The following is a 15,845-nucleotide window of genomic DNA, read 5'->3' as shown; positions in this document are numbered from 1 at the left end:
AGTAGCTAATTGACATAAAATATAAATTGATTTTATTAAAATACTTACATTATTTTTTAACCAATTTGGAAAAGATCGTTTCGCATAATTTTTCAATTTCACCATCACTTCGCATGTGGTTGTTGTGACTTTAGCTCTTGTCGACATTGCCTAAAATTTTAAAATGTTAAAGTTAATAACAAATTATTATAAATTTAGTACAAAATAATATTTCATACTTACTCTAAATAAGGCTTCAGTTCTTGACAATTGAATATCACATAGTTATGCGCAATTTGCATTTCAGCATGTGACAACTGCCTTTTATAAAATCTTTTGGATAATTTTTTCCCTGGATAGGAAAAAATAGAGAGACATCCATCTACACTTCTAAGGCCACCATCATCATTCCGTGGAACTCGATTCCAAATTGTTTGCACGTCATCACCAAAATAATGAGATGCAAAATTGGTAATTTTATCAATCAAGTATGCTTCACATATGGAACCCTTAACTTTAGCTTTATTGGTCACTTTCTTCTTCAAATAAAACATATACCTATATCATTTATGTCAATTAGTTTATGTTTTAAAAATCAAAAGTTAATAAAATTAACATAGTATGAAAACATACCGTTCAAATGGATACATCCATCGATATTGAACTGGTCCACCAACTTTTGCCTCGTAAGGTAGATGTATCGTCAAGTGTTCCATGGAGTCAAAGAATGATGGAGGAAAAATCCTTTCAAGTTTGCAAATTATTTCAATTATATTCATCTGCATTAACTCCATGTGCTGGGCATTTAAATTTGTTGAACAAATATCTCGAAAAAATACGGACAGTTCAGTTAATGCCTCCCACAGTGGCCTAGGTAAGTAAGGTCGGAAAGCGGTTGGAAGAAGTCTTTGAATGAAGACATGGCAATCATGGCTCTTCATCCCCGAAACCTTACATTGTGCCTCTTTCACACATCTTGAAATGCTTGAAGCATAACCATCAGGAAATGATAATTCCTTCATCCATGACAAGACTTCTTGTTGTTGCTTCTTGTGTAGACAATAAGTGCCTTTAGGTTTGTAAACCCGACCACTCATATCTTGTTGCAAATGCAAATTTGGCTTCTGACAATACAATTGAATATCCAACCTAGCCTTTAAATTGTCCTTGCTTCTATTCGGACAATCCATAACTGTATAAAAAATATTGTCAAAGACATTTTTCTCAACATGCATGACATCAAGATTATGACGAATCAAATTTGTATGCCAATATGGAAGCTCCTAGAAAATGCTCTTTTTCACCCAATTGTGCTTAACACCAAAGCCAGGAATTTTATCATTATATGATGACCCTCCATTATGTCCCTCGGTATACTTCAACACTTTGTTCAACATTTCCAAAACAGATGGACGAGGTAAAGGAGGGAGCCTTTCAATTACTCCTTTCAAAAACTTATCAGATTGAAATCTATATGGGTGGTTCATAGGTAGGAATCGTCGATGACAATAAAAAAAATGTAGTTTTCCCTCCATTTTTTAATCTAAAAGCCTTGCTATGCTCCATACAATAAGGACAAGATAGATTTCCATGAGTACTCCACCCCGATAACATGCCATATGCTGGAAAGTCACTAATGGTCCCCATTAAAGCTGCCCTTAATTGAAAATTTTCCTTTCTATATACATCATATGTTTCAACACCAACATACCACAAATTCTTTAACTCATCAATCAAAGGTCTTAGGAAAACATCAAGCTTTTTACCCGGATTCTTTGGCCCAGGAATCATCATTGTCAAAAACATGAATGGTCTAGTCATGCACTTCCACGGAGGCAAATTATAAACAGTCACAATTACTGGCCAACAAGAGTATGTATTTGAAGACATGTCAAATGGACAAAACCCATCAGTGCACAACCCTAACCGAATATTTCTCGGATCTGATGCGAAGCTTAAGTGGACACGATTAAACTCCTTCCATGCCTCCCCATCAGATGGGTGCACCATAACCCCATTATCAGAATTATGAAAATGATGCCATGTCATATCTTTGGCATGATATGGAGACATGAACAGTCTCTGAAGCCTTGGTGTCAAGGGAAAGTATCGGAGTTGCTTCTCCACCTTATTGGAACCTTTACTAGTTGGATTTCTAGGTTTGTATCGTGAACTTCCACAAAAATCACAATTTATTTTCAATGCATCTGCCCCATAGTACAACATACAGTAATTAGGACACACATCATATTTCTCATAACCAAGTCCAAGTGGCCGCATAAATTTCTTGGCATCATAAAAATTTGAAACCAAATTTTCATCATTAGGCATGCAACTTTTTGTAAAGTCAATAAAATTGTTGAAGGCATTCTGAGTCAAATTTAAAGTTGACTTCATATTAAGCAATTGTACACAAGCAGATAATTTGGATTGCTTGGTACACCCATCCCACAACGGCTCCTCCGCAGCTTTCAAAAGCTTAAAAAATTTAGTTGCCTCCGGGTTTGGAATTTCCCCAGCTACCACAGGACTAGACACATTATCATTGTAGAATGCATCACCAACCCCATTGCATCCATAACCAGATTCCTATATGGATTCTCTAGACAAACATCATTCACAACATGACTCATTCCAATCGATGAAGGTCCAGCCAATAGTGGTTCTGCGACTTAAGGCTCCCCATGTACAGTCCAATTTTCATAACAAGGTAAAAAACCTTTTGTCAATAGATGTTTACAAACATCATCTTCCCTTAAAAACTTTTGATTTTTGCACCTCACACAAGGACATCTAATTTTCCCCCCAGATATATTTTTATCAATTGAAAATGCAAAATTGATAAATCTTCTAACACCCGTAATGTATTCAGGACGAAGGCGACCATCCATAAGACGACGATACATCCACGATCGATCATCCATATTAATCTAATTAACATGACAACACCAATAAGCATTTTTTGAAATAAGCATACTTCTTTAACTACTAAAACTTAAACAATCTTTTAAAATAAAATATGTTCGAATTAGTATTTTATATTTTCATTTATATTTTCTAACTAGTGACAAAAGTAGACTTTTAGATTATGTTCGGTTAATATTTTATACAGAATAAATGGATAAAGAAAAAAAAATATTTAGTTGAACAAATTTTTAAATAAATTTATCTTTATAATAGTTTTAGAGTTCATTTTTTTTTATTGGTCCTTCTAACTTTTGTTACCACCTCAAATAGTTTTTTTTTTTTTTTTTTTTAATTTGGATCCTTTTATTTTTATTGGATTCATCAAACTTTTTCTTTTTTATTCGGATATTTTTTTGCTCAAACTAAGAAATGGTAAATGAAATCATAAACATGCGAGGTAATACAAGATTAAAGAATTTTTTTAATTTTCTTAAAAAAAGATTAAAATGCAATATAAAAAAAAACATAATTTATTATGGGTTACAATAGTTACTCACATTTGTATCTTTGTCTCTTGTCATATACATTGTATATATCTTTTAATGTCGTAATTAAATAATAATTAAATAATAATTATAATATTGGTGGATGAAAATATAAATACATTTGTTTTATAAATTCTTTAGGCACATCCAATTTAGTTGATTACAAGTTCTACACGGACGAGCAATAATTATTGTTAATATTTATGGTTAAGGTAATGGAGGTGTTAATAATATTTATGTTAAACCTCTTTCTATGAAATACTTATTATTTATATTTTGTTGTGTAATCAAAGTTTATAGTTAAACATGTATATTAACTATTAGTCTCTTGGATGAGAATTTGTTTTTGTATTATGACATATTTTTTTTTAAATATCAAATTAATTTTTTTTATATTTTTAAATAAATTTTAATATAACAATGTTAAAAAATTATAAAAATTTATTTTAATATAATTTAAATAAAAATTACACAACATTATTTAATTTGCGTGTGTATACATGTTTTTCCACGCGTAATTATAATTGCAATCACCGAATTTAAAGAATACTTACTTTTCCATAAAACACCTAAAAGTGGTTTTGCATTTTCCAAAGTGTTGAATAACAATTTAAACATTTCTTTCAAACATCAATATCTCTCACCCATTTCTGCCATCTCTCCCTCAAAATCCGATCAACAGAATTCAATATCAAATTCAATAGATTTCAAGCTCTTTTTATTGCTGGGGTTTCTTTTTCTTATTTTATCAATTATGTTGTGCATATAGTAAAAGGAATCAACTTGTCCATCATTGTAATGTAACCTAAATGTGTACTCAAGATCACATTTAATGAAAGAAAATCATTCCATTAGTTTTCTTATACAAACTGTCAATATTATCCCAATGAAAGGCAAAGTTCCAACAACTTCAAAGGATTACAATGTGCATGCCCAAAAGAAAAAATACGCACCATATAATTAAGCAACCATGTAAAAATGGAGCAAAATAGACTTACCAAAGCCCCAAAAATCAATGGCACAAGGTGGAGGTTTTCTTATTGCAACCCAATCAGATTTAGCCAACTCTATTTGATTATGTTGTGATCCAATAAGCCATTCATATTGTTGGAAAAATAAAAAACATAAACAGTATGTTACACCCATCAAGTTATAACAATTGCTAGTCTTTAAAACAAATTAGTGCTTTGCTCTCTAATCCTTTATCCTTTGTGTGATTGGAAATGGATCTATACTAATTAGTGCTTTGCTAGAACTGACTTCACAGTGTAAACATCAACCTTGTGAACCGAAAACAGCAAAAGAGTGTCTAATATTTCCAATTTCACAATTTAAAGGGTCAAGTCCAGTGACCTCACAGCACTTGACCCTAGCCTTTTCCACAAATAATTCTAACAAGCCCATGCGATTGCTTGTAGTTTGTTAACTGATCCTATATCCACCGATAATGGCTAAGCAAGCAAAGATTTTCAGCATCAATTTGCTTAATTCACACAGAAATGACTAAAAAATGAACCATTGCACAATGCTGGTGCATTTTACATGTATCATTACATACAAACATGCTAAAAAGCATGCGATTGTTTCTGCAATTACACAAGTTGGCTCCAAAAAATTTGCTACTTAGTTCATGCAACATAGTAACTATAAAAAAAGCCAAAAGAGCTGTTGAACTCTTTAATACAAAAACAAATCCTCATCCAAGAGACTAATAGTTAATTTCCAAATCATGCATGCTGACCTCAAGACAAGACAATCAAATGAAAACAAACAACATATATAGCTAATGTGGGAAATTAACTTATCACCATGCAAGGAGGAGGCAACCATGAATTCTAACCTCTTTCACTACACAATTCTGCTAATTATATATATAACAAGTAAAACAGCAAGAAAAAAAATAATTAATGAAGAAACAAAAATAAAACAACAATCTTATTAACGAAACACAACAACAACAATCAAGTTTCCTTATATATATATATATAAGCATATGAATACATTCAAAACACCTAGGTTTCGGTGCACAGGAGGACAATTTGCAGACATCAAAAAACACACAACATCAATAATACTAATTGTTAAAAATTAAATTGGGCGGTTTGATAAATTTTCAATTAAACATGCATAATTTCCATCAATCACTCTCTTCCAGACACAAGAATTGCCAGCATTGGTCAGGTTGAATAAAATCATTCAATTTATGAACCGTAACCCTAAAAATTAATTTGGGGGTTTTCATAAATTTACATTTAAACGTGCATCATTATGTTATAAATCATGGTAAAAACATATCATAAACATTATATTATCGAATTAATAGCCTAAAACCATTATTCAAAGTTTCGGGAAAAAAAATTCTTACCTGTGTTCTTCGGTTACAGGTGAGGGAGATGGGTGAGGGAGATGGATCAACACAACAGAATCACACCTGAGATTGGGAAAGTTAGGTTAGAACTGTTTAGTGTAACTTAAATTGCAACAAAGAAAACAAAAACCATAAATTAATTACCTGAGCTATTGAAGAAAAACAGTGCAAAACCTAACCCGTTTTACAGAGAAGGGGCAAAACAGGATGTTCGATGGTGATGATGATGGGTCTGGTGCGATGTTGTCATGGGTCTCTGTTTTTGTTGGTTTAAAATGAAGGAGAAGAAGATGATGAACACGAAGGAGACGATGATGAACACAAAGGAGAAGAAGATGATGAACACGAAGGAGAAGATGATGAACAGTTATGGTGATTTTTTATGAGGGTGATGGATCGATGATTTTGTTCGAACGAAGGATCTGTTGGAAGAGTAAGAGTGAATGTACATTTTGGTTTTGTTAATTGGATCTGTATTTCGATGTGGGGCGGGGATCGAGATATTGAAATAAACGGTCCGGATTTAATGTAATCAACGGTCTATATAATTTTAATTTTATATTAACTTTTTTTTTTTCAATTAGCAACGGAAAATCCGTTGCTAAATTCAACGTAAATTTTGCAACGGATTATCCGTTGCTAAAGTCCGTTGCTAATATTAAAAAAATAATATATGTGTAATCCGTTGCAAATCCGTTACTGAATTTAGCAACGGAATTATCCGTTGCTAAATTCTGATGCAAATGGCACCTGTTTTTAGTAGTGATGAAATACATGATAGTTCAAAACTGTTATCAAGGTAGAAGCTAATGTTATGGATATTTAAGAAATTGCTAAACCCAGTATATTGCTGGATGACATAATAGCCCTCTGAAATTTTTGGATGACAAGTTCTTTTCATTGAATCTACACCTTTCCAAATGATACCCATTAAGCTAAGTTTTGACTTATCTCTGTTATCTAAAAATCTATAGTTTTTCTGCATGTTCTCTAGGTATGAACTGATGTTGTTTATCAACAGATTAATAAGCATGCTTTGTTAAATTTGAGATGACCTGAAAGGGTGCTTTGTGGTCCCTGTAACAGCAAAGTAAAATCATTACTGTATATTGTTTTGACAGGGCATATTTTCCGTAGTCTTAAGATCATTCTAAAGAATTTCGACTATCTAAGGATGGACTTGTGCCATAACATGCTGATCATTCATTATCTATTTCCCTGGGCATATTCAATCAATTATCTGTGAATCATTTCAATTTACATAATGCATAAATCCAGCTATGATCATCCACGGCATTTTGACATTCCTTCTGTATGTAGGTCCTAAATGCTTGTGTTCGGCGAAAACAATGGGAAGGTGCATTTTGGGTCTTACAGCAGATGAAGGAAAAGGGTGTGCAACCTTCTACTGCAACGTATGGACTTGTTATGGAGGTAATAGCTGTTTTTACTATCCATGGTTCTTATCAATATTTCACATCATCAGAACCTGTATCTTAGATTCTTAGCAATACCTTGTTGTATGAGTTTATCATTGTTCTGATAAACAGCTAGTCATGTTTGCTGACTTGCTACTATGATTAGCACTCCATATTTCAACTTTGATAGAGCTGTTCATAGAACTAGGACTTCTAATCTAAGCATATGGACTTATTTTTTTTCTGAGTAAAAGTACATCATGAACTGTTGGTTCAAATCCTACCACCAACCTCTTTGGTGTCGTCCAGAGATTCATCTCACCTGTTGCCTGGTGCATGATGGCTGAGAGGTTTGAACGTACCCCAGGTTTTACCCAGTGCTAAATAAAAGGTTTAATTCAGAAAAAAGACTTTGATTTTTGTAGTATGAAGTTAGAAACCTAACCTAGGTACATCAGTTTGGTTGAATAGGGTGTCATATGAACTTGCTGTACAATATTAATTCTCTGGTTGGGCTTTCCGTTTCTCATATTCAATTTTATGGTTCATATTCAAATGACTGCGCCTTGATACTTCACAATTAAGATAATTCTAAGGGTTGTTTGATCTTGATTCACTCTCATGTGTTCATGTGGTAGTTTCTACTATCTGTTAATGTTGGATTCCAATGTTAGTTTTCAGTAGTAAGAGGGGGTACCATTTCATAGCATCATGAAGTGATAATTTCCCATCATTTTTCTGCTCTTTAAGATAGGTGCTCAATCTAGCTATCTTTAGGGTGGTTTTGGTGTGAAATATCATTGTCAAAGCATAGGAGCATGAACTATCCTTTTGACCTGCATACCATCAAGAAAAATGTTTCCTATGAAAAGCCTTATGTTTGTATTATAAAGTGGACTTATGGAACTGGTAACAGTTTGCTAGATATTCTCATTTTCTTGAATGTACATCTTAGTTTTTTGTAATAACCAGGAAATGATAGAATGGTTTTCTGCCTCGTACTTGAGCAGGTCATGCTTGCTTGTGGCAAGTACACAACTTGGTTCATGAGTTCTTCAAAAAAGTTCAGAAGTCTTCCATTCCAAATGCCTTAGTTTATAAAGGTGCTTGACTGATCTATCATTTATTCCATTTGATTTTATAGAACCTCATTTTTTGAAATCAAATTCTTGTTACATACAGTTCTCGTCAATACTTTTTGGAGAGAGGGTAAGACAGAAGAGGCTGTGTTGGCTGTTAAAGACATGGAAAGACAGGGAATTGTGGCTCAGCTGCTCTTTATTATGATCTTGCACGCTGTCTCTGTTACATCTGGAAGGTGTCAAGAAAGCACTAGATCTGGTAATCTTTTTATGCATAAACTACTATGTTTCTGTTGTGCATGTATATTTAAAACTGAATATAAAGAACACTGTATTGTAGCTAAACGATTCGCATGCATTGAATGGGTGTGTTGCTAATTAGAGTTTATGAGCACGGGGAGCTATATCACTGCAAAAAGCAAAAATCTTTGAACAATTTGTGTGCTTATTATTATCACTAGCTTTTCTTTGAACAAAACAGTCCATCACAACCTCCTTTCATTTCACAGATTGAGAAAATATGCAAAGTTGCTAATAAGCCCTTGTAGTAACTTACACTGGCTTAATCCAAGCTTTGTCTGGACTCTGGAAACATTCAAAACGCTGTGTACATCTTCAATCAAATGAGGAACTTTTTGCCCCCCAAATCTTGTTACTTGCAACATAATGCTGAAAGCGTATCTAGAACATGGATTGTTTGAAGAAGCAAACGAGCTTTTCAACAAGATGTTAGACGATGGCAATCATATCAGCAGAAGATCTGATTACAAGTTTCGGGTAATACCAGATATCTATACTTTCAACACCATGCTTGATGCAAGCATTGCAGAGAACAGGTGGGATGATTTTGAGTACGTTTATCAAAAGATGATGCGCCATGGGTTCCACTTCAATGCAAACCGTCATCTTCGAATGGTACTGGATGCTTCTAGAGCTGGAAAGGTACTTCTCAAATCTATTGGGATTAGTTGAAATTACACTTGTACGTGAACATATTATTGAAATGGATGTTAATAGCATCTCCATAAAAATAACACTAGGCTGCCAAACTGCATCTACGTCCTGACTGAATAGCCTGATTTAAGGAGGTATTATATGAGAACAGTCAAAAGCACTTGTAGGAATAAAATGGATGCCTTGTTGAATTCCTTAGGAGGGATGATAAGAACTTATCTTTTTAGTACACTTTGGACGCAATCTTTGTAAAATGCTTCTAGGTAATTCATCTGTTAGAAAATTCTGAATTCTGAAAATTTTAGGAAGTGTAAAATCTCAGAATTCAGAGTTATGGAAATCTAACTTTCTTGTCCTTATCCTCTTCAAATTTTAGATATAAACTATTATAGAATGTATATCATGTATATCTATACATAGGATATTAATGTAATGTAGGATTAATCCAATGTTGTAATCCCTATGGTTACTACTGTATTTCTGCCCCTACATATATAAAATAGGAAAGGTTGGCTAAGGCTAAACCTAAGACATTCAGTAATACTCAACTTGGTATCAGAGCTAGGTTAAATTAAAACACTTAGCCGGCAGCCTTCTCTTTCTCTACAGCAATGGATTCTTCTCAGCCGGCAGCCTTCTCCTCCTCTGCAGCAGCCCCTGTTGTCCCACCTCCTTCGCTACAATTTTCTTCTTCAGCCGCAGGACAGCTCTCTTCTTCAGCCTCAATTATGCAGTGGCCACAGCACACTAATATTGGCCATGCTCTTCTCAATCCGGACAATCCTCTGCTCAATCCGGACAATGCTCCTCTGCTGCCATCTTCGTCTGCTGAAATTACAGCAGCCTCTGCCTCTGCCGTAGCAATTGTGTCCCTCTCACACACCCATCAGGTCATCTCTATGAAATTAACGAATACCAATTACTTGTATTGGCGAATGCAGATGAAACCATACCTCTTAGGCCAAGGAGTTTTTTCGGCTTTGTTGATGGTTCAAACTCCTGCCCCTCTCCACATATTCCTGCTGCCGATGGTGCTACTCTTCAGGTATCTCAATCCTTTCTTCGTTGGAAAACAACAGGATCAATTAATTCTAAGTGCCTTGCTCTTTCGCTGTCCATGGAAAGTTCTTCATCTTGTTGTTGATTGTCCAACTCATGTTCTGTCTGGCTCACACTTGAGCAAGCTCTAGCCTCTACATCCAATTCCCGTATTATGCAATTACATGGTTCCCTTCAAGAACTTCGACAAGGTGATGATTCGGTAACTCAATTTTTGCAAAAAAGCTAAGACTTTATTTGATGAGCTAGCAGCTGCTGGCCGGCCTATCTCGCTAACCGATTTTAATCTCTATATATTTCGTGGCCTTCGTGGAGAATTTAAAGGACTTAGTAACAAGTCTTATTACAAGGGCGGATCCTCTACCATATGCAGATTTGCTTAGTCATCTGCTAACTCATGAATTTATTTCATAAAACCTCTCATTTGTCTATGGGATCTGCTGCCAACGCCAACCAACCACTGCTGCCGCCCACGCCACCTTCAGCACTACTGTCTCAACGCTACAATTCTGCTCAGTTTGGAAGACATAGGGGGCGTGGCAGCTGGCGTTCTCCTTCTCACCGAGGAAACCGAAATAATTCCTACAGGTCTGATTTTCGTAACCTCCAACTAATTATAATTCTGCTCCTCCATATGGCACCGAAAATAGGCACAGCAGCTGGCAAGGAAATTGGCAGCGCCGAGGCTCAAATTCCCGCTGTCAGCTATGCAACAATTATGGGACACACTGCTCCTCAGTGTTCCCAACTTCAGCAACGCAGTCATGGCCCGCAACACAGTGCCAATTTGGCATTCAATAATTCTGCCTCTGCTGCTGAATGGTTTCCGGACACCGGTGCAAACCAACACGTCACACCCGACCTTGCAACCTTGACTGCTTCAGAACCATACAATGGTAATGATAATTTGCATGTTGGTGATGGTAAGGGACTTTCCATATCTAATATTGGCCATACAAAAATATATAACCCACATCGTTCATTCACTTTATCTAATGTTCTACATGTTCCTGCAATCACGAAACCTCTGCTTTCTGTTCAAAACTTTTGTCTCGATAATCATGTTTATTTTGAATTTCACCCTTTTCTGTTTTATGTCAAGGATCTCAACACCAATGAAGTCCTTCTCTCAGGTCAAAGTAAAGATGGTCTCTATACTTTATCCAAGTTCAGGTCTTCCGTCCTGTCAACTCCTCAAGCGTATTGGTCTCCTTGCACCTCTGCCTCTGCTGATTTGTGGCACCGTCGCCTAGGTCATCCTACCTCCCGTATTTTTAAATTTTTAGTCTCGAAAAATAAGATCATGTGTAACAACAAAAGTCTTAATTTTCAATGCCAAAGTTGTCCTTTAGGAAAATCGTCACGTTTGTCTTTACGACCTACTGGTCACAAAACTTCTACTCCGCTTGAATTAATTTTTAGTGATGTGTGGGGTCCTGCTCCCCTTTTTTCTTTGGATGGTTATCATTATTTTGTTATATTTGTTGATGCGCACACAAAATATATATGGTATTATCCACTTGTTGCAAAATCTGATGTTTACTCTGTCTTTCATCAATTTCAAACTCTTGTCGAACGTCAGTTTTCTTTAAAAAATAAAATCTGTTCAAACTGATTGGGGCGGTGAATATCGCAAACTCTCCACTTTTCTTTCCAAACTGTTGGTATTCATTTCATCGTCTGATATGTCCACATACTCACGAACAAAATGGAATGGTAGAAAGACGTCATAGGCATATTGTGGAAACCGGTCTTACTCTTCTAGGTCAATGTAAAGCTCCTTTTCGTTTTTGGAATTATGCATTTGATACTTCGGTTTATCTCATTAATCGTATGCCTACTTCTGTTCTTGATAATCGATCTCCTTTTGATTGTTTGTTTCAACGGTCTCCTGATTATCAATTTTTACGTACTTTTGGATGTCTATGTTTTCCTTTCTTGCGTCCCTATAATAATCACAAATTAGATTTTCGGTCTTCTCCTTGTATATTTTTTGGCTACAGTCCCTCTCACCTTGGTTATCGATGTTTTGATATTGAATCTCATCGCATGTATATCTCCCGTCATGTTCGTTTTCATGAAAATGTTTTTCCGTTTGATGAATCTGAACAGATTGCACAGGTTCCCTCTCAAACCCATACACCATCCCCTATTACCATCCTCCCAAATCTCAACCTCTCACCATTGTTTACAGCTCAAAATCCATCCCCACCCGCCTCTGCCTCTGCCCTACCCTTACTGCCGACTCAAGCACCACAGCCCCCATATTTCCCTTGCCGATCACCCCATGCATCTTTATCTAACCATATTGTTGCAGCTCCAGGTTGCAGCTCAGTGTTTCCTGTTCTCCAGCACGGAGTTCTTGCGCATAGTGGGAGATCCTCTGGCTCGTCTTCAGCTCCTCTTTTTTCTGCCACCAATTCGGCTTCTGCCGACTCTGCCTCTGCTGCCAGCTCTCCCCTTGCGGCAGCTTCTTCACCGGATTCTTCTCCTGGACTAAATCTGGTGGTGGATCTCTCCGCCTATCCGTTGCATCATGACACCTCTGTCATGCCTCCTCCACCTGCGTCACAGCCAGTTCTCAACCGACACCCTATGATCCTTCGATCATGACAGCCAAAACATGCCCATATGGTGTCCTCTGCTGCCTCTACTGCAGCTGTTTCACGGGTATTGCTCTCTCCCTCCTCTGAACCTGTTGCTTTTTTTGATGCAGATAAGTATGTGGCTTGGCATGATGCCATGTGTGATGAGATCAAGGCTTTACGATCCAATCATACTTGGTCTCTAGTGCCCTTTCATCCATCGATGAATGTTGTGGGCAGCCGATGGGTATATCGTATCAAACGTCGTATTGATGGCAGCATCGAACGTTATAAAGCCCGTCTAGTTGCTCGAGGCTTTACTCAACAGGAAGGCATTGATTATTCTGAAACTTTCAGCCCAGTTATTAAGCAGGCCACCGTCAGATTAGTCTTTTCCATTGCAGTTTCCCGCAATTGGAAGATCCATCAGCTTGATATTCATAATGCTTTTCTCAATGGTGTTCTTACTGAAGAGGTCTACATGAAACAGCCTCCAGGTTTTGTTGATTCTACTCTTCCATCTCATGTGTGCAGGTTGCACAAGTCACTATATGGTTTAAAACAGGCACCAAGGGCATGGTACACTCGTCTGAGTGATTTTTTACTCTCTATTGGTTTCCTTGCGTCCAAGGTTGACACTTCCCTGTTTATCTTATCTGATGGCACTAATATCTTCTATCTTCTCGTCTATGTTGATGATATTTCTGCTTACAGGCAGCAACTCTGCATGCTCCATCATCTAGTCCAGTTACTAAGCTCTGAATTCAAGCTTCGTGACTTAGGTGATGTTCACTACTTTCTAGGTATTGAAGTTCAGTCTACAGGTATGGGTCTGATGTTGCGCCAACAAAAATATATTCTTGACATCCTCACTCGGGCTGGTATGACTTCCTGCAAACCGGGTTTGACACTCCAGTTTCTCCCTCTAAACTTGCTCTACAGCCGGATCATCCATTTTCTGATCCCACACGGTTTTCGTCAAATTGTGGGTGCTCTCCAGTATCTTACATTCACTCGCCCAGATATCTGTTTTGCTGTTAACAGAGTCTGTCAGTACATGCATGCTCCTACAGATTTCCATTGGGCTGCTGTTAAAACGCATACTCCGCTATCTCAAAGGAACGGCTTCTCATGGTTTTTCATATCACTCGAGGTACCTCCTTTGCTCTTCATGGTTTTACATATGCTGATTGGGCTGGGAGTATTGAATGATCGCAAGTCTACGGGTGGTTATCTTGTTTTCTTTGGTCAAACACCGATTTCCTGGAAATCCGGCAAGCAACGTACAGTTGCTCGCTCTTCCACTGAGGCTGAGTATAAAGCCTTAGCAGATGGTACTGCTGAGGTCATCTGGCTTCAATATTTGTTAAGAGATCTTCAGGTTCCCTCCATCTCAGCTGCTATTATTTTGGTGTGATAATCTTGGTGCTACTTATCTCTCAGCAAATCCTATCTTTCATGCTCGTACTAAGCATGTTGAGGTAGACTATTCATTTTTGTCCGTGACCGGGTAGCAAAGAAGGAAATTCAAATTCGGTTTATCCCCTCTCAGGATCAACTTGCTGATGTCTTCACCAAACCACTTTCCGCTGCGTCCTTTACTGCCTTCAGGTTCAAGCTTCGGGTCGATCCTCCACCCTCAGCTTGAGGGGGCATATTATAGAATGTATATCATGTATATCTATACATAGGATATTAATGTAATGTAGGATTAATCCAATGTTGTAATCCCTATGGTTACTACTGTATTCTGCCCTACATATATAAATAGGAAAGGTTGGCTAAGGCTAAACCTAAGACATTCAGTAATTCTCAACTTAAACTGTCAAGGGAAATTGAAATTTCTCACTTTATCCTTTCAAGACTTCAGATTTAGTACAAAAGAATTGTTCATGCCTATATTAATAAAAACAAAAATACATGTAGTATGTGTGTAGTGGCAACGATTAAACAGCATCAATAGTGTTCTTTTTGTTTCTAATCTTCAATTCAAGAGAAGTTACAAATTCCCATTGTGACTGCAGGGAGAAGTTTTGGAAATAACTTGGAAGCACTTGGAGCAGGAAGATAGGATTCCTCCACCGCTTATTGTCAAAGAAAGATTTTGCATGATGCTTGAAAAAGAAGACTTCGATTCTGCTCTTGCTTGTATTACCACAAATTCTGCTGGAGAGTCTCAAGCATTCTGCAAAAGTGCTTGGTTGAATTTCTTCGAAGAAAACGCTCAGCGGTTTAGAAAGGACACCCTCATGCGGCTAATGCATGAGGTGCGTGTGCTTGCTGCTCAAAGCAACTCACCAAACCCTGTATTGCAAAATCTATTAATATCCTGCAGTGATTATAATAGGCCTCGTGTAAAGGTTCCTGGATTCAATCAAACATAGATTTTCTGTACAGTTAAATCATGAAAATCCTTGAAATCTTAATGGAATGCACCGATGTAGCTAGCAAACCAGCATGTCCTAGTAATGATGATAAGGTTTAGGGTGAGAATGAGTCTTGAAATTATTTGTCCTGAGAATGCCTCAAGACTATTGTTTGCTTGTTGTATGCTGCAAAACAACCATAGCTGGAAAAAATAATAAAACTAAACATGTTCAAGGAGAGGATGAAGAAGTTTCCTCTTTAGAGAAAAAGGTTCATGAGCTAGAAATTGAGGATATACAAAGGTAGATCGTAAAGCTTACGTGACAATTGAAATAAAACACCCAACAAGAATAGGAGGAGAGTAATTGTGAACCCTGGCTAATCTAGAGGAGGCAACTTTTTTAATTGGGCAGCACTTCATGGAGATTTTGATTTTTGAAATTAAACTTTCTTAATTTTGTAGGAGCTTTACAAGTGGAAGAGTTTATCGTTTAGTTGAATGAAGTATAAAGGATTTTCAAGTGCATAAAAGTTTAAGAGCAGATAAGGATGAAGCTTATTGGTATTAGATTAAAAGGGCG

The 15,845-nt window shown here is 36.7% G+C and overlaps 1 protein-coding gene and 1 pseudogene across 1 annotated transcript; one reads left to right on the top strand and one right to left on the bottom strand.

The window, feature by feature from the left end:
* Window positions 1–15,388, top strand: part of LOC118046645 (pentatricopeptide repeat-containing protein At1g30610, chloroplastic-like) — a 26,744-nt pseudogene extending 11,356 nt beyond the window's left edge.
* Window positions 1,450–2,903, bottom strand: LOC140954579 (uncharacterized). The gene is made up of 2 exons (XM_073404640.1): window positions 2,835–2,903; window positions 1,450–2,568 (listed from the first exon to the last, which is right to left on the bottom strand). The coding sequence occupies exons 1-2, from the start codon at window positions 2,901–2,903 to the stop codon at window positions 1,450–1,452; spliced, it is 1,188 nt and encodes a 395-aa protein (XP_073260741.1).
* Window positions 15,389–15,845: the final 457 nt, after the last annotated feature.

This window comes from Populus alba, chromosome 1 (genome assembly GCF_005239225.2).
Source record: "Populus alba chromosome 1, ASM523922v2, whole genome shotgun sequence".
In the NCBI taxonomy this organism is placed as follows: domain Eukaryota; kingdom Viridiplantae; phylum Streptophyta; class Magnoliopsida; order Malpighiales; family Salicaceae; genus Populus; species Populus alba.
The sequence above is the reverse complement of the archived record's forward strand: the minus strand, read 5'-3'. Positions and strand labels throughout refer to the sequence as shown.